Here is an 18,850-nt window from a genome sequence, read left to right on the forward strand (position 1 = left end):
TTCATGTATCATCCTTTTCTTATATATTTGAAAGTTATAAATAGACAAAGAAATAAAAGCCTCACTTACTAACTCATATATAGAACGTATAACAAATTAGCTGTTTTAAATAAAACAGCCAGGCCAATAAACTATACAAATTATGAACCACAGGCTCCAAGAAGGCAAAGGAGAGGGAGAAACCAACTCGCGATCCACGGATGAGGGAGATGAAGCCGAGTCCAGTGGCTGGAAACACGTCCCAGCGCTGCCTTGCATCTGAGACCTGAAAACGCCTCTGAAATAAGCAGACGGACTCATTTTTAATTCCTCCAGAGAAGAGGCACACACTACCTACCTCCCGAGCTGTCCATCATCTCTCTGGATGGCTCCGGACGAAGATGAAGACTTTGTATCATGAAGGAAGCGGTTTCCTTCTGATTTAACACAGCAGCGCTAATTCCACACCCTGAAACCCCATGGAGGGAGGCGAGTCTCTCTTCCGTTTTCTGGCTCTGAAAACAGTTAAACACAGCTACGGTGCCCCTCACTCCCCCAGCCGAGGTAACTCCAGTTCCCTTCCAATGTCCTTTCTGATCGCAGATAAGGCTTCCAATTTTCCTTGTTTACATTAATGGTATCTACATTTTCTAAGTGTATAAAACATATCCATTCTGTCAGTGAAATCAGCAACACATCGACTATCAGAACTGAATGCTGGACTGGGCTCTGTCATGAAACTGTGTCCTCATCAGAGTGCTGACTTCTCTCTGGTTGGAGGGATGCCAGACCATACGCTTTCCTGTTTCAAAATCCTATGAGTCCACCTAAAAACAATGCTTTCGATGTCACTTTCACTTTGTTAAAAAAAATAAAAAAATTTTAACCATACTATATAATACTAATATTTATATGGGTCTTTTACTTAATTAAGGGCATTTTGTGTGATGCTCTAAAAAATTCGTTAAGGGTCGCTGGCTCTTAGAAAATAATGGTGGTTGGTAGGAAGGGTGGGGAAAGACAAATGCATAACTGTAAGTACCCTTTAACAAACTCAAAATGACCTGCTCGTTTAGTCTCACCTAGCATTAAGTGAAGCATAAATGTGAGCGTGAGACATGTTCATGTTTCTAAGTCTGTACTATGTGACACAGTAGTTCCTAGTCATCTGTGGTCTCCTAAATTTGAATTAAATTTTAGTAAAATTATAAATTACTCAGATTAGCTATCGTTCAAGTGCTAAATAGCTACTGCGCTGGATGCCAGATACAGACTACTTCCATCCTAACAGAAAGTTCTGTGGGTCAGTGCTGTTCTAGACAACTCTCCTGTGTCTGTTCTGCAAAAGGAAGTCAGCACAGCAAAGGCTCAAATCACCTGGGCTCTGGAGCCTGAAATCTGCGTTCTGCACTGCACCGCTGTATAACCTTGAACAAGTGAGCTAACCTGTCTGAGTCTGTCTTCCCACCTGTGAAATCCTACCTAAAACCAGAGCCTCCCTCCTGCAGACTCAGGAAGATTAACTGAGGCAACGCTGGGACTACAGACCTCGCAACACCGCCGCCAACACTGGAGCGTCCACGGACGCCAGCTTCCGAGCACAGCAAGTATATCCGTTCCCTCAAGGGGCCACCGAACATCAAGTGACTGCAAACATGTGAAGTCCAGAGACTAAAGAAAGAACTCTCAGCCAACTGGGTAAGTCAGATAAAGGAGTCATAACATCAGGAGACCTGAGAGCAGTGGGGTGCGGGAGGGGAAGCAAGGCAGAGACGGGCTCGGGCACCAGGGCCCCTTCTCCTGCGGATGGTTCTGAATCATTGCCAGGCCTCCTCTTCCACGTGCAGAGAGTGCAAGAAAGGACGCAGTGTGCACACATGCTCAGTTGCTTCAGTCATGTCTGACTCTTTGCGACCCATGGACTGCAGCCCGCCAGGCTCCTCTGTCCAAGGGATTCTCCAGGCAAGAAGACTATCCACAGAATGAAAGAAAATATTTGCAAACCATATATCTGATATGGGACTTGTAGTCAAAATAAATAAACAGTACTTACACCTCAACAACAAAAAGACAAAGCAACTTAAAAATTGTCAAAGAATTTGAATAGACATTTCTCTAAACAAGACACAAAAATGTCCAAAAAGTATATGAAAAGATAGTCATCAAGATCGTTATTCAACAGGGTAACAAATATCCAGACCACAGTGACGCAGCACTTCACACTGACAAGGAGGGCCGTCATTAAAAGACACGGTAACAGTTGCTAAGGCTTCGGAGAAACCGGAACTCTGATACTCTGCTGTTGGGAAGGTAAAACAGTGCAGCCACCCTGGAATGTTCCGGCAGTTCCCCGAAAGGTGAAACACAGTTAGTGCCTGACCCAGCAATTCCACTCCTAGGTCTAGCTACACCCAAGAGAAATGAAAACAAATGTCCACACAAAACCTTGTACACAAATGTTCACAGCAGCATTATTCACAATAACCACAAAGTGGAAACAATGCAAACTTCCATCAACTGATGGACAGATACATAGGATGTAATATAGCCCCACAATGGAATATTATTCAGAGTCAGAAGTAAAGTGCTGATGAGTGCTACAACATGGATGACTCTTGCAAACACTGTGCTTCATGAAAGAAGCCAGTCGCAGAAGACCACATATTATATGATTCCATTTGTACAAAATGTCCCAAGGGCGAATTTATAGAGACAGAAGAAGACCGATGGTTGCCGAGGGCTGGGTGGTGGTGAATTGGGAGGAAATGGGAAAGGAATGATTGCTAAAAGGTATGGTGTATCTTTTGGGGTGATCTGAATGCAAAATTGATTGTGACAGATATAAAGCAGTGAATACACTAAAATTCACTGAAATTTATACTTCAAATTACATCTCAATAAAGCTGTTACAATTAAAAATAAAGCAGAGCCTGTGTTCAATGAGTAGATAATTGAAACACAGCAATAAAAGTAAAAACTGCTAATATAACTGAAATACATCCTCTTAAGTATTTTCTCCTTTTATTTGCTCAAATAGTAAATCAAAAACCAAAATCCAAGTGAATCATTTTACCACAGTCTCTATTTTTAAAAAGTAGCAAAGATCTCTGTCATTTCCATGCTTATAAAGCTAATATAAATTTGGGCAGTATCCAATCATAACGGAATTTGAATCTAGCTTCTGTGCAATACAGAGACACAGGTTATCCTCAGGATGACACAAACTTTTATTTTAATTCAGAAATTTTTCTAGCTAGCTGCCAGTCTCCCACTAGCATTGAGGAATTAGAAATGAACACACCAGCACATTTACAGACTTTGGGTCTGCATTTTTGACGACTGTGCGGAATCCTCAAAGTCACGGCACAGTCATCTACAGGCTAAGCTGGTGTGCAGGCCACTGAGGCAGTGAGCAACTGCAGCCGCCAGCCAGCACCCCCAACTCAGGGTGGGACCAACACGTGGGCACCTGCAGAGGCCTCGGAGAGAGCCCTTCAAATTCCGCGGGCCAATTATGTTCTCATCGCACAAACTGAGACTGAGCAAAGCACCTCTACCATTTACAGACAATACTCTTAAATATATAACCAGATTTCGCCCAGATTATGTACACTTTCCTATGCCTATGATCCTACAGACCCTACAGTTTTGTGAACAGAAACTTTTTTCTTAGATAAATCATAAAGTTTTGGTTTTAAACATTAATTCTGTTATAAAACAATTAACTTAATCCAGCCTAAAAAAAAAAAAAAAATTACTGCACTTTTACCTCAAAAACAATGACCAAAAAAAAGTGAAAAGAAACCCAAAAACTGTACAGGCAGGTATTTTCTATACAAAGAAATAACTGATCATCAAAATATTTTGTGCAGACTCTTAAAAGACTTAAGTCTGTTGAAAACCTGTGCAGGGGGAAAGAAGACCTTGGACAATACTACCGCAGAAGACAAACACATGCTGGTTCCTGTACTAGGAACCCCAGAGTCGCTTAGCGGACATCACAAGAGATGCACTGAAGTTCCGAGGTCTCATCTCTAACCCGACACAACCACAGAACGGGGCTGCATTACCGCCTCAGTTTGAGAAAAGAAGACTAAAGCACAGTCCAGTGGAACGCTGTACACACGCACCCTCACCGAGACTCCGCGGAGGTCACACCCTTCTCCGCTCTGACCACCTGAGCCCGAGGCGCCTGCACACACTCTCCATCCGTGGCAAAGGAGCTGGCCCGCCCAAGCCCCCAAAGGGCAGGGCTGCGAGAGGCAGGTGTCCTGGGAAAGGACACTCGGAGACGAGGTGGGCGGGACTCTGACTCTCTCCGGCAGATGGGTTCGGTTCACCACACTTCTATAAACTCATTAGTCATTCATACACACAGGAAGGCAGCACAGGACTCTAAAAAAATCAACTACAGAAGTACTGTTGACGTTAAGTTTGTGCCAAAAATAAACCAAATTATGTTCTAACTTCTCTTTCTGAAGATAGTTACTGCATTGTCACTAAAATATAGGTGAGCAGATTTACTGTAAACCACAATCAAAAAAATCCAAAGACCACGGTAATCCTCATGGGAGCAAGCACATGGCCACGGATGGCCGTCGATGTGAAGGGCGGGGCCTGCATGGCCGTGAACATGAGGGGCGGGGCCCGCAGGGTGCGTGGACGTCAGGGGCAGGGCCCGCACGGCCGTCTATGTGAAGGGCTAGGCCCGCATGGCCATAGACGTGAGGGGCGGGGCCTACAGGGTGCGTGGACGTCAGGGGCAGGGCTCTCATGGCCCTCTAAGTGAGGGGCAGGGCAGGGAGTGTCCACGTGAGGGGGCGGGGCCCTCAGGGGGCGTCGACGTGAGGGGCGGGGCTCGCATGGCCCTGGACGTGTGGGACAGGGCCAGCAGGGAGCGTCTACGTGAGGGGCGGAGCCCGCATGGCCATCAAAGTGAGGGGTGGGGCCCGCAGGGAGCGTCGACGTATGGGGCAGGGCCTGCATGGCCGTGGACGTGCAGGGTAGAGCCCGAAGGGAGCGTCGACGTAAGGGGCAGGGCTCGCTCGCAGGGCCGTGAGCGTGAGGAGAAGGGCCCGCAGGGGGCGGCAGGATCCCCCACTTCCAGGCAGCCCAGCACAGAGGACCCTCTGCCACAGGGGAGCCACAAACATGAAGAGGGGCACGACCTTCGTCTCTGCCTGATCAGTCCATCAGCTATCTGGGGATCAATCAAAGAAGCTGCACTGGTAGTCCTTGTTCTGAAGCAATCTGAGCTATCCAGTCTTCACATGGATAAAAGGATTTCACTGAAAGTTTCCATAAGCCAGCAAATCCACCATACAAGGTATCTTTCTACAATGTTATATGTCAGTATCTCAATAAAACGGGGGGGGGGGGGTATACAACTGAGTAGGTTTCTTTCTTGAAACTGAGGGGCTAATTATATGTGACATCAACATTTTTTTAATGAAAAACTATTACAAATATTTTGCTTGCACAACCAGTACACTTTAACTAAGGCTCAATGAAAAACTAAAGCCCCAAATTTCCATAGTTAAGTGTTTCTTTTTTAGGCTAAACTATGATCTAACCATTTTAGTTAAGGAATAACCATTATGTAATTTTTTTCCTCAGAATTTTCAGTTTCCATGCACATTTATAATATATTGGTTTAATCTAAGTTAAATTATCTGTAACAAGTCAAAGCTAAATTAGAGTAATGCACCAGGAAATAATATATCTGATAGCAAAACTGCAAACTCTAATCATTGCATATTATACGTGGATTACATTCATCAAAAATGAGCCCTAAACAAGCTCATTAAAACAAAGCAATTAGTTTATTTTGCCAATAATCTGTTTTCAGAGTTTAAGCAAGTGTATAAACTAAGTTCACATATTTACCATTTCAGTTGTTTGTAAAAAGGTAACAGAAATACGTGGTAAAACACTATTTTTTTTTTTTAAGATTCAAACATTAAAACAAATACTACCCTACGAAACAAGAGACTTTAAGTTTAATTCAAACTGAATTTTTTCCACAAATCAATCCATTTACACAAACTGGCCACCAAAGCTTAAACAAAATGTGACATCTGAAACAGCTCTGATGTAACAGCCTAATTGTGACAAAAACACCTGACTACTCAACAGCTTTTCCTAACCAAGAATTATTTGTTCTGGTTGAGTGAAATATTCTTTGATCATTATTACTACAAGTTTATATACTCTATGTGACTCTCACGTAAAGAACTATAATAAATTCACTACAAACATTAAATCTTACTAGAATTTTTCCTACACAAAAACGGCTGTCAATTAGTCATATAGCCACCTACAAATTTTTCACTTCCATTAATACCCAGAGCTGTTACTTTGCTTTCATATTAAAATAAGTTCAGTAAAATCAGAAATCATACCAACAATGTACTCAGTATTGAAGCTCGTCCTCTCACCTCTGACGCACAGCGCTACCAACTTTAACTACAAAACTCCGCACTGGCTTGGTTCCAACACTGAACTGACATCAGAATACAAACAAATGTCTTCAAGTAGTCAAACAGCCATCTTCCAACTACTGTGCCAGATCCGAGATACAGCAGAAGCTAACTTCCCTCCTTCTCTGTGTACATCATTAATCAACTCCAAGCAAGCACTTTAACTTCCCATCAGTAAACTCCAACTAGAAAATTGAGGGTATGTGGTCATAATGGAGAGAGTGTTTTAAACTTAACCTCACTGCCTCCAATCACCACAACCCAGGACTATAAGAAATAACGTAAACCATGAAGAAACACTGTTTAATGTTCCAGCACTTCTAAAATCAATTTTCAGCAAGATAACAACTGAATAAATTATCCAACAGCAAATATTTTAGCCACAGTATTACTCTATCATGAAAGAAATCAGTTAAAACTCCAACACCTCTTCCACCAAAAGATCACTGTATGTGTTACCCTATAATTCCATTATCTTACTGTTATTGCATTACTCTTTTTTTGGCAACTCCATCTACCACGACAAACAGACTCGTGAAGATTCCATTCTGCCTGGAGACCACCACAACCACTGTCTTCACAGTCACTTAAGTCCAAAACGCAACCATGTTTTCCGTTGACACATCAGACCAACAGTTCAGTTACACCTTCTGCAAAAGATACAAATAAATAAAAATCCATTAAGTACTTACCTACAGTTGGGAGGTGGGTCCAATGTAATTTCTGCAAGTTCCTTCTGAATTCTTGAAAATAAAGACAAAGAAAGTTACATTAAAATGTCTCTACTCTTTTAATATTCCATTAAATTTTACACTTTTACACTAATCTTTACTATTTGTGTGCTTTTAATTTGAAATACTATCATTGTATAAATCATCATACACAGTACCAACAAAGTAGCGATTTCTGCTGGTTTCCACAATGCATCTATAAAGAGTTAGGAGACCAGCCACTATCTGTGCCTCCATCTCTAACCAACAGCATGACTTAAATCAAAACTTTAAGCCACTGTTGTGCTGTGCTGTGCTGAGTTGTTCAGGCATGTCTAACTCTTTGCAACCCCACACACTATAGCCCAACAGGTTCCTCTGTCCATGGGATTCTCCAGGCAAGAATACTGGAGTGGGTGGCCATGCCCTTCTCCAGGGGATCTTCTCAACCCAGGAATGAAACCAGGGTCTTCTGCATTTCAGGCGGATTCTATACCAGCTGGGCTTCCAGGGAAACTCAAACCACTGCTAACACTAAGCATACGCTTTCTGCAAAGAGGAAATAAAAGAATTTTTATTTTAAAAACCCGTTTTTACCCTCATGTGTTATTTTCATCTTTTATTTTTTACTTCACCTAACCACCTATATGAGCTTCCCTGGTGACTCAGTGGTAAAGAATCCACCTGCCAACGCAGGAGACGTGGATTTGATTCTGGGCTAGGACAATCCCCTGGAGAAAGAAATGGCAACACACTCCAGTACCCTTCCCCGAATGAAATTTCTGGTACAGATATAACTATCGCTTTTCTAAGTCTTGTGACTCAAGGTGGGCAAGATGTTAGGAAATAGTTGTTGTTTGTTGTTCACTGGTTAAGTCCTATCGGACTCTTTTCGACTGCATGAACGGCAGCACGCCAGGCCTCCCTGTCCTTCTCAGTCTCCTGGAGTGTGCTCAAACTCATGTCTATCGAGTCGGTGATGCCAGCCAACTATCTCATCCTCTGTCGTCCCCTTCTCCTCCCACCTTCAATCTTTCCCAGCATCGGGGTCTTTTCCAATGAGTGGGTTCTTTGCAGCGGGTGGGCAAAGTATTGGAGCTTCAGCACCAGTCCTTCCAGTGAATATTCAGGATTGCTTTCCTTTATGATTGACTGGTTTGATCTTCTTGTAGTCCAAGGGACTCTCCAGAGTTTTCACCAGCACCACAGTTCAAAAAGCATCAACTCTTCGGCATTCAGCCTTCTTTACCCTCCAATTCTCACATCGATACATAGACCAAGACTAACAAATCTAATGCCAAAAATAAAAAACCTATTAATTCCGCTGTCCCACTGAGACTTCAGAGATTCTACAGTGTGTTCATGTGCACTTAAAGTACATACGGCACAGAACTAAATAAGAGAAGTCTCAAATATCTGATACAGAACACCCTCTGTGGATTTCACACAAACGTATAAATAGAACAGACACTTTAAAGCAAAACAGGTTAAGTCCAGGTTAAAGGCAGCAAACTGAGAGCACACACATTCACCTCCACTCCTTCAGCACCCCAGGGTGACGGCGGGGGCACAGATACAGAAAGCGCGACGAGGAGTAAAAGACAAAGAACGGGGGTGGACACCACTGGTGGAGAAACTTCACTGAATTTGGAAGACAAAGTGCGTGGTATAAATCAAACCATATACCAGGTTGAGATGGTCCAGAGGGCATAGAGCATATAAGGGTATAATAAAGATATGCTACTCTCGGGAGGAAAACAGAAGTCCCACAAGAGAAACAACTCGGTAAGAAAATCACAGAGCGAACAGGTACGAAACTAAAACAGAAAATACTTTTAATCAAGTAACAGATACTTGATTGGGATAAAAAGGAGGTATTTGCCTAAATGCTATGATTCACTGTGTAGCATTAAGATACTAGTTCAGTTGCTCAGTCATGTCCGACTCTTTGGACCCCATGGACTGCAGCACGCCAGGCTTCCCTATCCATCACCAACTCCCAGAGCTTGCTCAAACTCATGTCCATCAAGTTGGTGATGCCATCCAACCATCTCATCCTCTGTCGTCCCCTTCTCCTCCTCCCCTCAATCTTTCACATCATCAGGGTCTTTTCCAATGAGTCAGTCCTTCACAGCAGGTGGCCAAAGGATTGGAGTTTCAGCTTCCACATCAGTCCTTCCAATGACTATTCAGGACTGATTTCCTTTAGGATGGACTGGTTTGATCTCCTTACTCTCCAAGGCACTCTCAAGAGTCTTCTCCAACACCACAGTTCAAAAGCATCAATTCTTCAGCAGTAAGTTTTTTTTATAGTCCAACTCTCACATCCATACGTGACTACTAGAAAAACCATAGCTTTGGCTAGACGGACCTTTGTCAGCAAAGTAACGTCTCTGTTTTTCAATAAGCTGTCTAGGTTGGTAATAGCTTTTCTTCCAAGGAACAAGCATCTTTTAATTTCATGGCTGTAGTCACCATCTGCAGTGATTTTGGAGGCCAAAAAAATCAAGTCAGCCACTGTTTCCCCATGTATTTGCCATGAAGTAATGGAACCAGATGCCATGATCTTAGTTTCCTGTATGTTGAGTTTTAAGCCAACTTTTTCACTCTCCACTTTCACTTTCATCAAGAGGCTTTTTAGTTCCTCTTCACTTTCTGCCGTAAGGGTGGTGTCATCTGCATATCTGAGGTTATTGATATTTCTCCCAGCAATCTTGATTCCAGCTTGTGCTTCATCCAGCCCAGCGTTTCTCATGATGTACTCTGCATGTAAATTAAATAAGCAGGGTGACAATATACAGCCTTGACGAACTCCTTTTCCTATTTGGAAGCAGTCTGTTGTTCCATGTCCAATTCTAACTGTTGCTTCTTGACCTGCATACAGATTTCTCAAGAGGTCGGTCAGGTGGTTGGTATTCCCATCTCTTTCAGAATTTGCATAGTTTGTTGTGATCCACAAGGTCAAAGGCTTAGGCATAGTCAATAAAGCAGAAATAGATGTTTTTCTGGAACTCTCTTGCTTTTTCTGTGATCCAGTGGATCTTGGCAATTTGATGTCTGGTTCCTCTGCCTTTTCTAAATCCTGCTTGAACATGTGAAAGTTCATGGTTCATGTATTGCTGAAGCCTGGCTTGGAGAATTTTGAGCATTACTTTACCAGCGTGTGAGATGAGTGCAATTGTATGGTAGTTTGAGCATTCTTTGACATTGTCTTTCTTTGGGATTGGAATGAAAACTGACCTTTTCCAGTCCTGTGGCCACTGCTGAGTTTTCCAAATTTGCTGGCATATTGAGTGCAGCACTTTCACAGCATCATCTTTCAGGATTTGAAACAGCTCCACTGGAATTCCATCACCTCCACTAGCTTTGTTCATAGTCATGCTTTCTAAGGCCCACTTGACTTCACATTCCAGGATGTCTGGCTCTAGGTGAGTGATGACACCATCGTGATTATCTGGGCCGTGAAGATCTTTTTTGTACAGTTCTTCTATGCATTCTTGCCATCTCTTCTTAATATCTTCTGCTTCTGTTAGGTCCATACCATTTCTGTCCTTTATCGAGCCCATCTTTGCATGAAATGTTCCCTTGGTATCTCTAATTTTCTTGCAGAGATCTCTCATCTTTGCCATTCTATTGTCTTCCTCTGTTTCTTTGCATTGATTGCTAAGAGATCCTAAGACTGGACCGATAGGAAATCTGATCCTAACACCCCGGCTGGCCTAGCACGAAACAGGTAAACCTACAGAGTTTATTGGCCTTTTATTATCGATAAAGCACAGGTAAGAGGTTGTAGTTACACACTGTAAAATGGAACTACTACTAACCATGAAGATGTAAAGTCAAGTGTAGCTAATAGAAACCAACTAAAAGTGGATGGTAGGGGGTGAGTAGACAGAAGGAAGAACAAAGGTACTAATATCCCCATTTTACAAAGTCGGGAACCAACAAGTACTGCTGAAATGCGAAGGAATGAGCAACAGTGGCTTAAATATACTATTTCATTTAGAAAGACAACCAATACTCTTTTTTCTTAATTATTTATTTTAATTGGAGGCTAGTTACTTTACAATATTGTAGTGGCTTTTGCCATATATTGACAGGAATCAGCCATGGGTGCACATGTGTCCCCCATTCTGAACTGCCCCCCCACCTCCCTCCCACCCCATCCCTCCAATACTTTTTCAAAAGTATGAGTGTAATTAACTGGGAGGAGGGACAAGAAAGCAGGTGAACAAGCTGCTGAACATCCTCAAAGTTCACAGCAAGGAGACAAAAGGTATTATTTAACAATTCAAAAAGTAGGTATATTACTTAAGGTCAAGCCATAGTCAGCTAAAAGGAATTGTGACAGGGAAGTATTTGAACAGAAAACTGTTGCTTTGTAATAAGAATGTCTCTGTACTGTTACCAGAAACATGAAAAACTTTTACAAAATTTTTTTATTTAAGCATAGTTGATTTACAATATTGTGCTAGTTTCAAGTATACAGAAAAGTGATTCAGATGTGTATATCCAAATGAGTGTGTGTGTGTGTGTGTATGTACAAACACATACTTTTGTTTTTAAACTCAGAGAACCAAAAGAGCATGCTTAAAGTGTCAAAGAAAACAATTTTAATGTAAAAGAACTTCCTAGGGATTTTCAAATAATTCATCTTGCTTTATGCTTATACTGTCCCTTTTGGTTTAAAAAACTGATGTCATAATTTTGTCGCAGAATTCTATAATGGAACTTGAAACCCCTCCAGATGTCTATCATTCTAAATCTAATTATTCAATACAAAAAGCAATTTACTGATAAACCTGACAATTTTGAGCAGTGAGTCAGTGCATTACAATATATTTTGAGCCACTGCTACCAAAGAATGGCTGTATTTCTCTTGACAGAAAAGATTATACTAAGAATTGCTATTTAAACGGCTGCAAGATGTCCTGCTGTTTTCAATGACAGCAATTCAATTCTATCTCAAAAGTTGTGATCATGGTATGTATTAAGTTTCTCCGCCTTGACATGTGGGGTAATAAGGAAGGCAGCTATTTCAGGCACTGTCCCTTAGGGTGAGGAAAAATGAAAAAGTATCAGTAATTCACACTTACAGTGCACTTTTACATGATGATCTTAGGCTATTAAAAGTGAATTAAATAAATCTCACAGAATTCTTTAAGTACTACCATTTTATCAGTTCCCATTTAGGAAACTCAGGCTAGTAACTGCACGCTGTTCAGGTGAAAAGACAAGCACTTATCTTGCTAAGTCAAACAAACAAAACAACCTCTCCTCTCTCGTATGAGAATTTTTAAGACAAAATTATTTCTTTAGACACAAATGCACTAGACAACTGTCTATATCTCCAATTTCTGCCCAGCAGTGCCACTTCCTTGGTTATCATGATACGTAAGTCAGCAACTGCACATGGGTACTGAAACAAGTCAGAAGCAAAATGCAAACTAAATTTCAGTTTGTTCAACTTCACCTAAAACCTTAAATGTTCCAGGAACGGTAGGAGTGTTACATGTGACTGTCATCTGCTAAAAAGAAAGAGGAGTGGGGGGCAGGGAAGGGGAGATAATGATGACTCATTCAGACTGAACTGAAGACCACGGCACCAAAACTGAACCAAAGTGGAGAAGACATGAAGCACTCGTTTTAATGCCAGCATACTGGATTAATGGTTCAGAAAAATGAAGCTGTACATATACCAAGATGTTTCAAACACAAACACATATTTGAGTTTCAAGAAAACTCAGTAACTCACTCAGGGCCAAGGAGAACATGAATATATGGACTTGGGGATTCACAAAGGTATTTTCTTAACAGTTATTTAGAAAAAAAACTTCATCCACTTAGATGACTTTCTGTATTCCCCTATGGTCTGCATTCCTCAAAACCTTCCAAAATGAACTCATTCTCAAAACATCATGCAACTAGTTACTAAAATTTCTTAAATCTCAAAGCAATCTCTGAATTAACTTAGAAAACACAGAGCCACTGCAAGTAATAAATCCAGAGCTTAATTCTGAGTGGTGATACATACTATTCATCTGTGATTCAAAAAAACTGCTCAATTTTTAAGACAACCTAAATTAATGATTCTGCACATCAACAGTAAGCTGCATCCTGATTTCAGGAACATTGAAAATTTTAAATGAACATTCAGAATCAATAAAATACAAAAATTACAAAAGATAATCTATAAAGAGTACTTCATTCTCATGTGGAAAAGAAACAGATTGGCCCATGTATTATAATAAAATTTCACAGTGAAATGCACTGAAATCAACCTTCCAGCCTAACAACAATTTAGAGTCTAAAACCAAATATCATTTCTAGGACAATGTTACATTGTATCCAATAAAATCACATAAAATTATGAAGAGAACAGACCATGCTAAAAAGCATTCTGATTTTTTAAGAAATAATTTCATGCCATGGAAGAGCAAAAATGCATCAAGAAGTAACTGTAATCTCCCTCTTAGCTCTGAAACAGACAGAAATTAATTTATACTATTGTTTAAATAAAATTCCAATTTAATATTTTCTGTATCCAATGTTACTTTTCTGTAACACCTGAAAACTGAGATTTTTTTTTCAAGAAAACACATTTCTATACCTAATGATTAATTATACAATTACAGCATATTTTATGCAACTGAACACCTATATGCAAAGTACTTTTCTTGAGTTACTATAAAATGTATATATAATGACAGCATCTGTTACTATTTTAACAAAAAGCACTAAGTCCTCATAGCATTAACACAAACTTCATTTTCCTAAATTTATCACATGGACTTAGTAAAATACTGCTGCAGGCTTGAACTGGCACAAAGGCTAAGAACAGCAGCATCAGTGTATGAAACCCTTCTGTGTGCCAAATAAGTTTTATCACTTTCCACCCTCACACTGGCCCTGTGAAGACGGGCTACTGCTGTCTCCATTTTACAGATGAGAAAGATGAGGCTTGGAAATGTTAAACTATGTATCTAATCACAGAGCAACTAAGCGCCAGGACCTAGACTCTAGCCCAGATTCTGCCTCTACAGTGCAAGCTCTGCACTGCTGATTTAACTCTCCCACAAAATGACACTACTTGGAAAAGATGTCTCATCTGCATAAAAATCAATTATCAATAATAATAAATTAGAATTTTATTGTGAAACTACCTCCAACTTTGATCTTCTGAACACATTAGTACTAGGATTCTAATCTCTGTGGAAGATCCAAGCCTCGCAACAAACTCTAGGTTCTAAGGCAGCCAGTACATAAATACTATGCTAGGCACAAGGTGAATTAAAAACATGTTGAGTCCCTGTCATCAAGATTCCCAATATTTTCCCTCAGTTGTTAGAACTTAGGCAGAGGGACTTCCCTGGTGGTCGGGTGGCTAAGACTCCATGCTCCCAATGCAGAGAGCCTGGATTCCAGCCCCAGTCAGGGAACTAGACCCCACGTGCTCTACCTGCAAAGACCCCGCATGCACCACTAAGGCCCGGTGTAGCCAAAAGAGACGCCTGCTCAACAAAAGAAAAGGACCTAACGCAGAGACGGGCAAAACCAACTTCCACTATCAGCTAAACTGGGAGAAGGAAAGGAAGAGAATTCAGCTTTTAGTATTGGGTTTTTGATTTTTACCTAAAAATCTGCCATGAAACAGCATTTTATATTCAAAAAAACAGTAAATGCCTAAACCCCCTCAGATACTCAACCATAAGCCACCCAGAAACTGTCTAGAGGAAAGTCATCAGTCACAGTTTGAAAATCACAGATTCACAAGAATAAATTTGCCAACGGAGGGATTTTTTTTCAGCCAGGAAGCAACTCAAAAGACACTTCTTACTTTCACCAATGCCATACTAATTCCTATTATGTGCCCATCAGACACTGTCCTGGATTCTTCACACACGCACTCAAAAATAAATTTTATCCCCAAGTTAAACAGCGGGAAAAAGGAAAACTAGGTTTGAATATGTAATCTCAACTTCGTACACATTGTAGGAAAACGAAGTAAAGAATGACCCTTATTGAAAAAGCCTCATCCAATCCTCGCTTTCACACACGTCCCCGTTCCCTCACCTCCGCACAGACTGCGGGCTCTGCTCCATCGCCCAGCAGGATGCTCTGCCGTGCTCGTGGTGGCACCCTGACACGGCAGGGCGGGGGCGGGGGGGCGGCGGGGAGACCCCCGAGAGGCAGACACGGGGGCAGGGCAGACCAGCACACCCCACCAGCGGGCTGTCCTCCCCGCTCTCCAACAGCACACTCACTCTCAGGGGCTGTGTGCTTAGTCGCTCAGCCGTGTCCGACTCTTTGCGACCCCATGCGCTCCTCGGTCCATGGGAGTCTCCAGGGGCTGCCACGCCCTCCTCCAGGGGATCTTCTGGACCCGGGTCGCACACATTGCAGGCGGATTCTTTACTGTCTGAGCCACCTGGCACGCCCTCAGTTAAGCAGGCCACGGTCTGTACCTGAGTATCTCTTGCCCGCACACACCCACCTCACTTCCTTCCTTCCTCTAAATGTCTATTTATCCAGCCCCACTCTGTTCTACCCTAGTCCACCAGCATTCCCTGCAGGCAGTCATTCTCTGCTGTGACTGGGCAGCAGAGGTGTGGGGCCCGTGAGCTGAGGGCCCTGGACCTGCGCTGTGCCGGCAGGAGCACACGGAGCCCTTCCTGCCACCCAGTACAGACGTCGGAGGGGTTCAAGTCTCAGGCTGTCTGACTTCCTCATGGCTCCTTCAGCAGAGGGTGGGCATCGGCCACACGCTTCCGGGAAGGGAAACTGGCTACCCGAGGCCCTTAGAATGGCCAGCGCACCGTCGCTCTAACAACTCTCCCCAGAAAGGCATGGCCCGAAGTGGGCCTGAGAAAGGTCTTCCCAACCTGTGGACCAACTCGACCAGAGAGAACCAAGGTCCTCCAGTCCACATGGGGTACAACCTCTGGGATGCGTTCCCTCATCCACACCACCAGCAAAGGATGAAGCTGTAATTCAATGATCAGACAGTCCACAAGGCTCAAAATTCTCAGACGGGGTATCACAGGACCAGGAAAGACTCTACTAGATTCAATTCACCTTTAAAGTATTTACCAAGAGATATTCTATCCTCCCATCAGGTGGCCAAGGTATTGGAGCTTCAGCATCAGTCCTTCCAATGAATATTCAGGGCTGATTTACTTTAGGGTTGACTGGTTGGATCTCCTTGCAGTCCAAGGGACTCTCAACAGTCTTCTCCAACACCATAGTTCAAAAGCATCAATTCTTCAGTGCTTAGTCTTCTTTATGGTCCAACTCTCACATCCATACATGACTACTGGAAAAACCATAGCTTTGACTTGGGCCTTTGCTGGCAAAGTAATGTCTCTGCTTTTGAATATGCTATCTAGGTGGGTCATAGCTTTTCTTCCAAGGAGCAAGTGTCTTTTAATTTTATGGCTGCAATCACCATCTGCAGTGATTTTGGAGCCCAAAAAAATAAAGTCTGTCACTGTGTCCATTGTTTCCCCATCCATTTGCCATGAAGTGATGGGATTGGAAGCCATGATCTTAGTTTTTTCAATGTTACGTTTTAAGCCAGGGTTTTCACTCTCTTTCACTTTCATCAAGAGGCTCTTCAGTTCTTCTTCACTTTCTGCCATAAGGGTGGTGTCATCTGCAGATGTGAGGTTATTGATATTTCTCCTGGCAATCTTGATTCCAGCTTGTGCTTCATCCAGCCCAGTATTTTGCATGAGGTACTCTACATAGAAGTTAAATAAGCAGGGTGACAATATACAGCCTTGACGTACACTCCTTTCCCAATTTCGAACCAGTCTGTTGTTCCATGTCCAGTTCTAACTGTTGCTTCTTGACCTGCATACAGATTTCTCAGGAAGCAGGTAAGGAGGTCTGTATTCCCATCTCTTTAAGAATTTTCCACAGTTTGTTGTGATCTACAGTCAAAGGCTTTAGCATAGTCAACGAAGCAGAAGTAGATGTTTTTCTGGAATTCTTTTGCTTTTTCTGTAATCCAACAGATGTTGGCAATTTGATCTCTGGTTCCTCTGCCTTTTCTAAATCCAGCTTAAGCATCTCAAGTTCAGGCTTCACGTACTGTTGAAGCCTGGCTTGGAGAATTTCAAGCATTACTTTGCTAGAGTGTGAGATGGTGCGATTGTGCAGTAGTTTGAGCCTTCTCTGGCATTGCCTTTCTTTGGGATTGGAATAAAAACTGACCTTTTCCACCTGTGGCCACTGCTGAGGTTTCCAAATTTGCTGGCATATTGACTGCAGCACTTTTACGGTGTCATCTTTTAGGATTTGAAATAGCTCAGCTGGAATTCCATCACCTGCACTAGCTTTGTCGTAGTGATGCTTCCTAAGGCCCACTTGACTGTGGACTCCAGGAGGTCTGGCTCTAGGTGAGTGATCACACCATCGTGGTTATCTGGGTCCTGAAGATCTTTTTTGTATAGCTCTTCCGTGTATTCTTGCCACTTCTTAATATCTTCTACTTCTGTTAGGTCCATACTGTTTCTGTCTTTTATTGTGCCCATCTTTGCATGAAATGTTCCCTTGGTATCTTGAAGTGATACCAATTTTCTTGAAGAGATCTCTGGTCTTTCCCATTGTATTGTTATTAACTCCCGCATTGCTCACTTTACTAACAGTGAGTGGAGATAATCATCCAGTAACTATTTCAACAGACTCCCACTTTTATTCTCTGCTGCTCAATAAAATAAATGGTCAAGCAACCATAAAACAAATTATCACACTTTTACATGCACTTTCCTATTCATATTCACCTAACAATACATACGCATACACTATGGATATGTAGTTTATAATTCTGCCATGCTGTTTAACTGACCTTAAATACCAGAAAGTTCATATTGCATACAATTAAAATCATGAAAAAGAAATATAATCTTGAAGAAGAAAAAGTCCATGAACTTCATGGTCCATATCCCAGAAAAATGATTAAATGCAAGAGAAAGACAGAACTTCAGGTCATAAATTGATACTAAAAGCAAAGAAGTTACCCTAACTGAGGTACCTTTTAGCACTAGTAGACAATTTAGCAGCTGTTTTGCTGGATATCTTCCCTTCCTTTTTCTTGGGCTGAACCTGTTCTCTCTCTGGTTCCTGTTGGACGCTTTCGCGCTGGTCTCCATCGGAGCTTCCTCCACTAGTGCCTGGACTGTCGTCAACTCTTTGTGCCTCAGTGGACATTTTAGATCCTGGATTAAAGAGTCAAAAAAAATAATTTACTCAGTTGGGGGAGGACTGCAGAAAGGTCGCCTGAGAACAGAGAGAAAGTGAATCTTACAGGAACCAAAGAAAAATCACTATAAAATTAATGACTTGGTCACTTTACGTAACAGCTTTGGGAAATGCCAAAACTGTTCCTTCATCCATTCAAAATGTACTGAGAAAAGAAATGAAAACAAATATATATACACAATATGTTCACAGCAACATTATTCACAGACCCAAAAAGAGGAAACAACTCAAATACCCATCAGCTGACAACGAACAGATAAACCAAATGTGGGATTATCCGAGCAATGGAATGCCATCCAGCCACATACAGGAATGGAATACAGCACGTGCGAGCTACATCGTGGGTGAACTTTGAAAACATGACGTTCAGTGAAAGACACCAGGCACAAAGGGCCGCAAACTGCACGACTCCATTTGTTC

At 42.1% G+C, this 18,850-nt stretch overlaps 1 protein-coding gene across 1 annotated transcript in view; it reads right to left on the bottom strand.

Annotated features, from left to right (window-relative positions):
* LOC113885060 (ubiquitin-conjugating enzyme E2 E2) overlaps positions 1-18,850 on the bottom strand; it is a 374,924-nt gene that overhangs the window by 351,053 nt on the left and 5,021 nt on the right. Inside the window, exons 2-3 of the mRNA XM_027530187.1 lie at positions 18,204-18,387; positions 7,151-7,201 (exon numbers count right to left, since the gene is read on the bottom strand). Of these exons, the coding sequence (XP_027385988.1) occupies positions 7,151-7,201; positions 18,204-18,379 (227 nt within the window). The 5' untranslated portion in view covers positions 18,380-18,387. The remainder of the gene's footprint in view (positions 1-7,150; positions 7,202-18,203; positions 18,388-18,850) is intronic.

The sequence above is a fragment of the Bos indicus x Bos taurus genome, chromosome 27 (assembly GCF_003369695.1).
Source record: "Bos indicus x Bos taurus breed Angus x Brahman F1 hybrid chromosome 27, Bos_hybrid_MaternalHap_v2.0, whole genome shotgun sequence".
Lineage (NCBI taxonomy): Eukaryota > Metazoa > Chordata > Mammalia > Artiodactyla > Bovidae > Bos > Bos indicus x Bos taurus.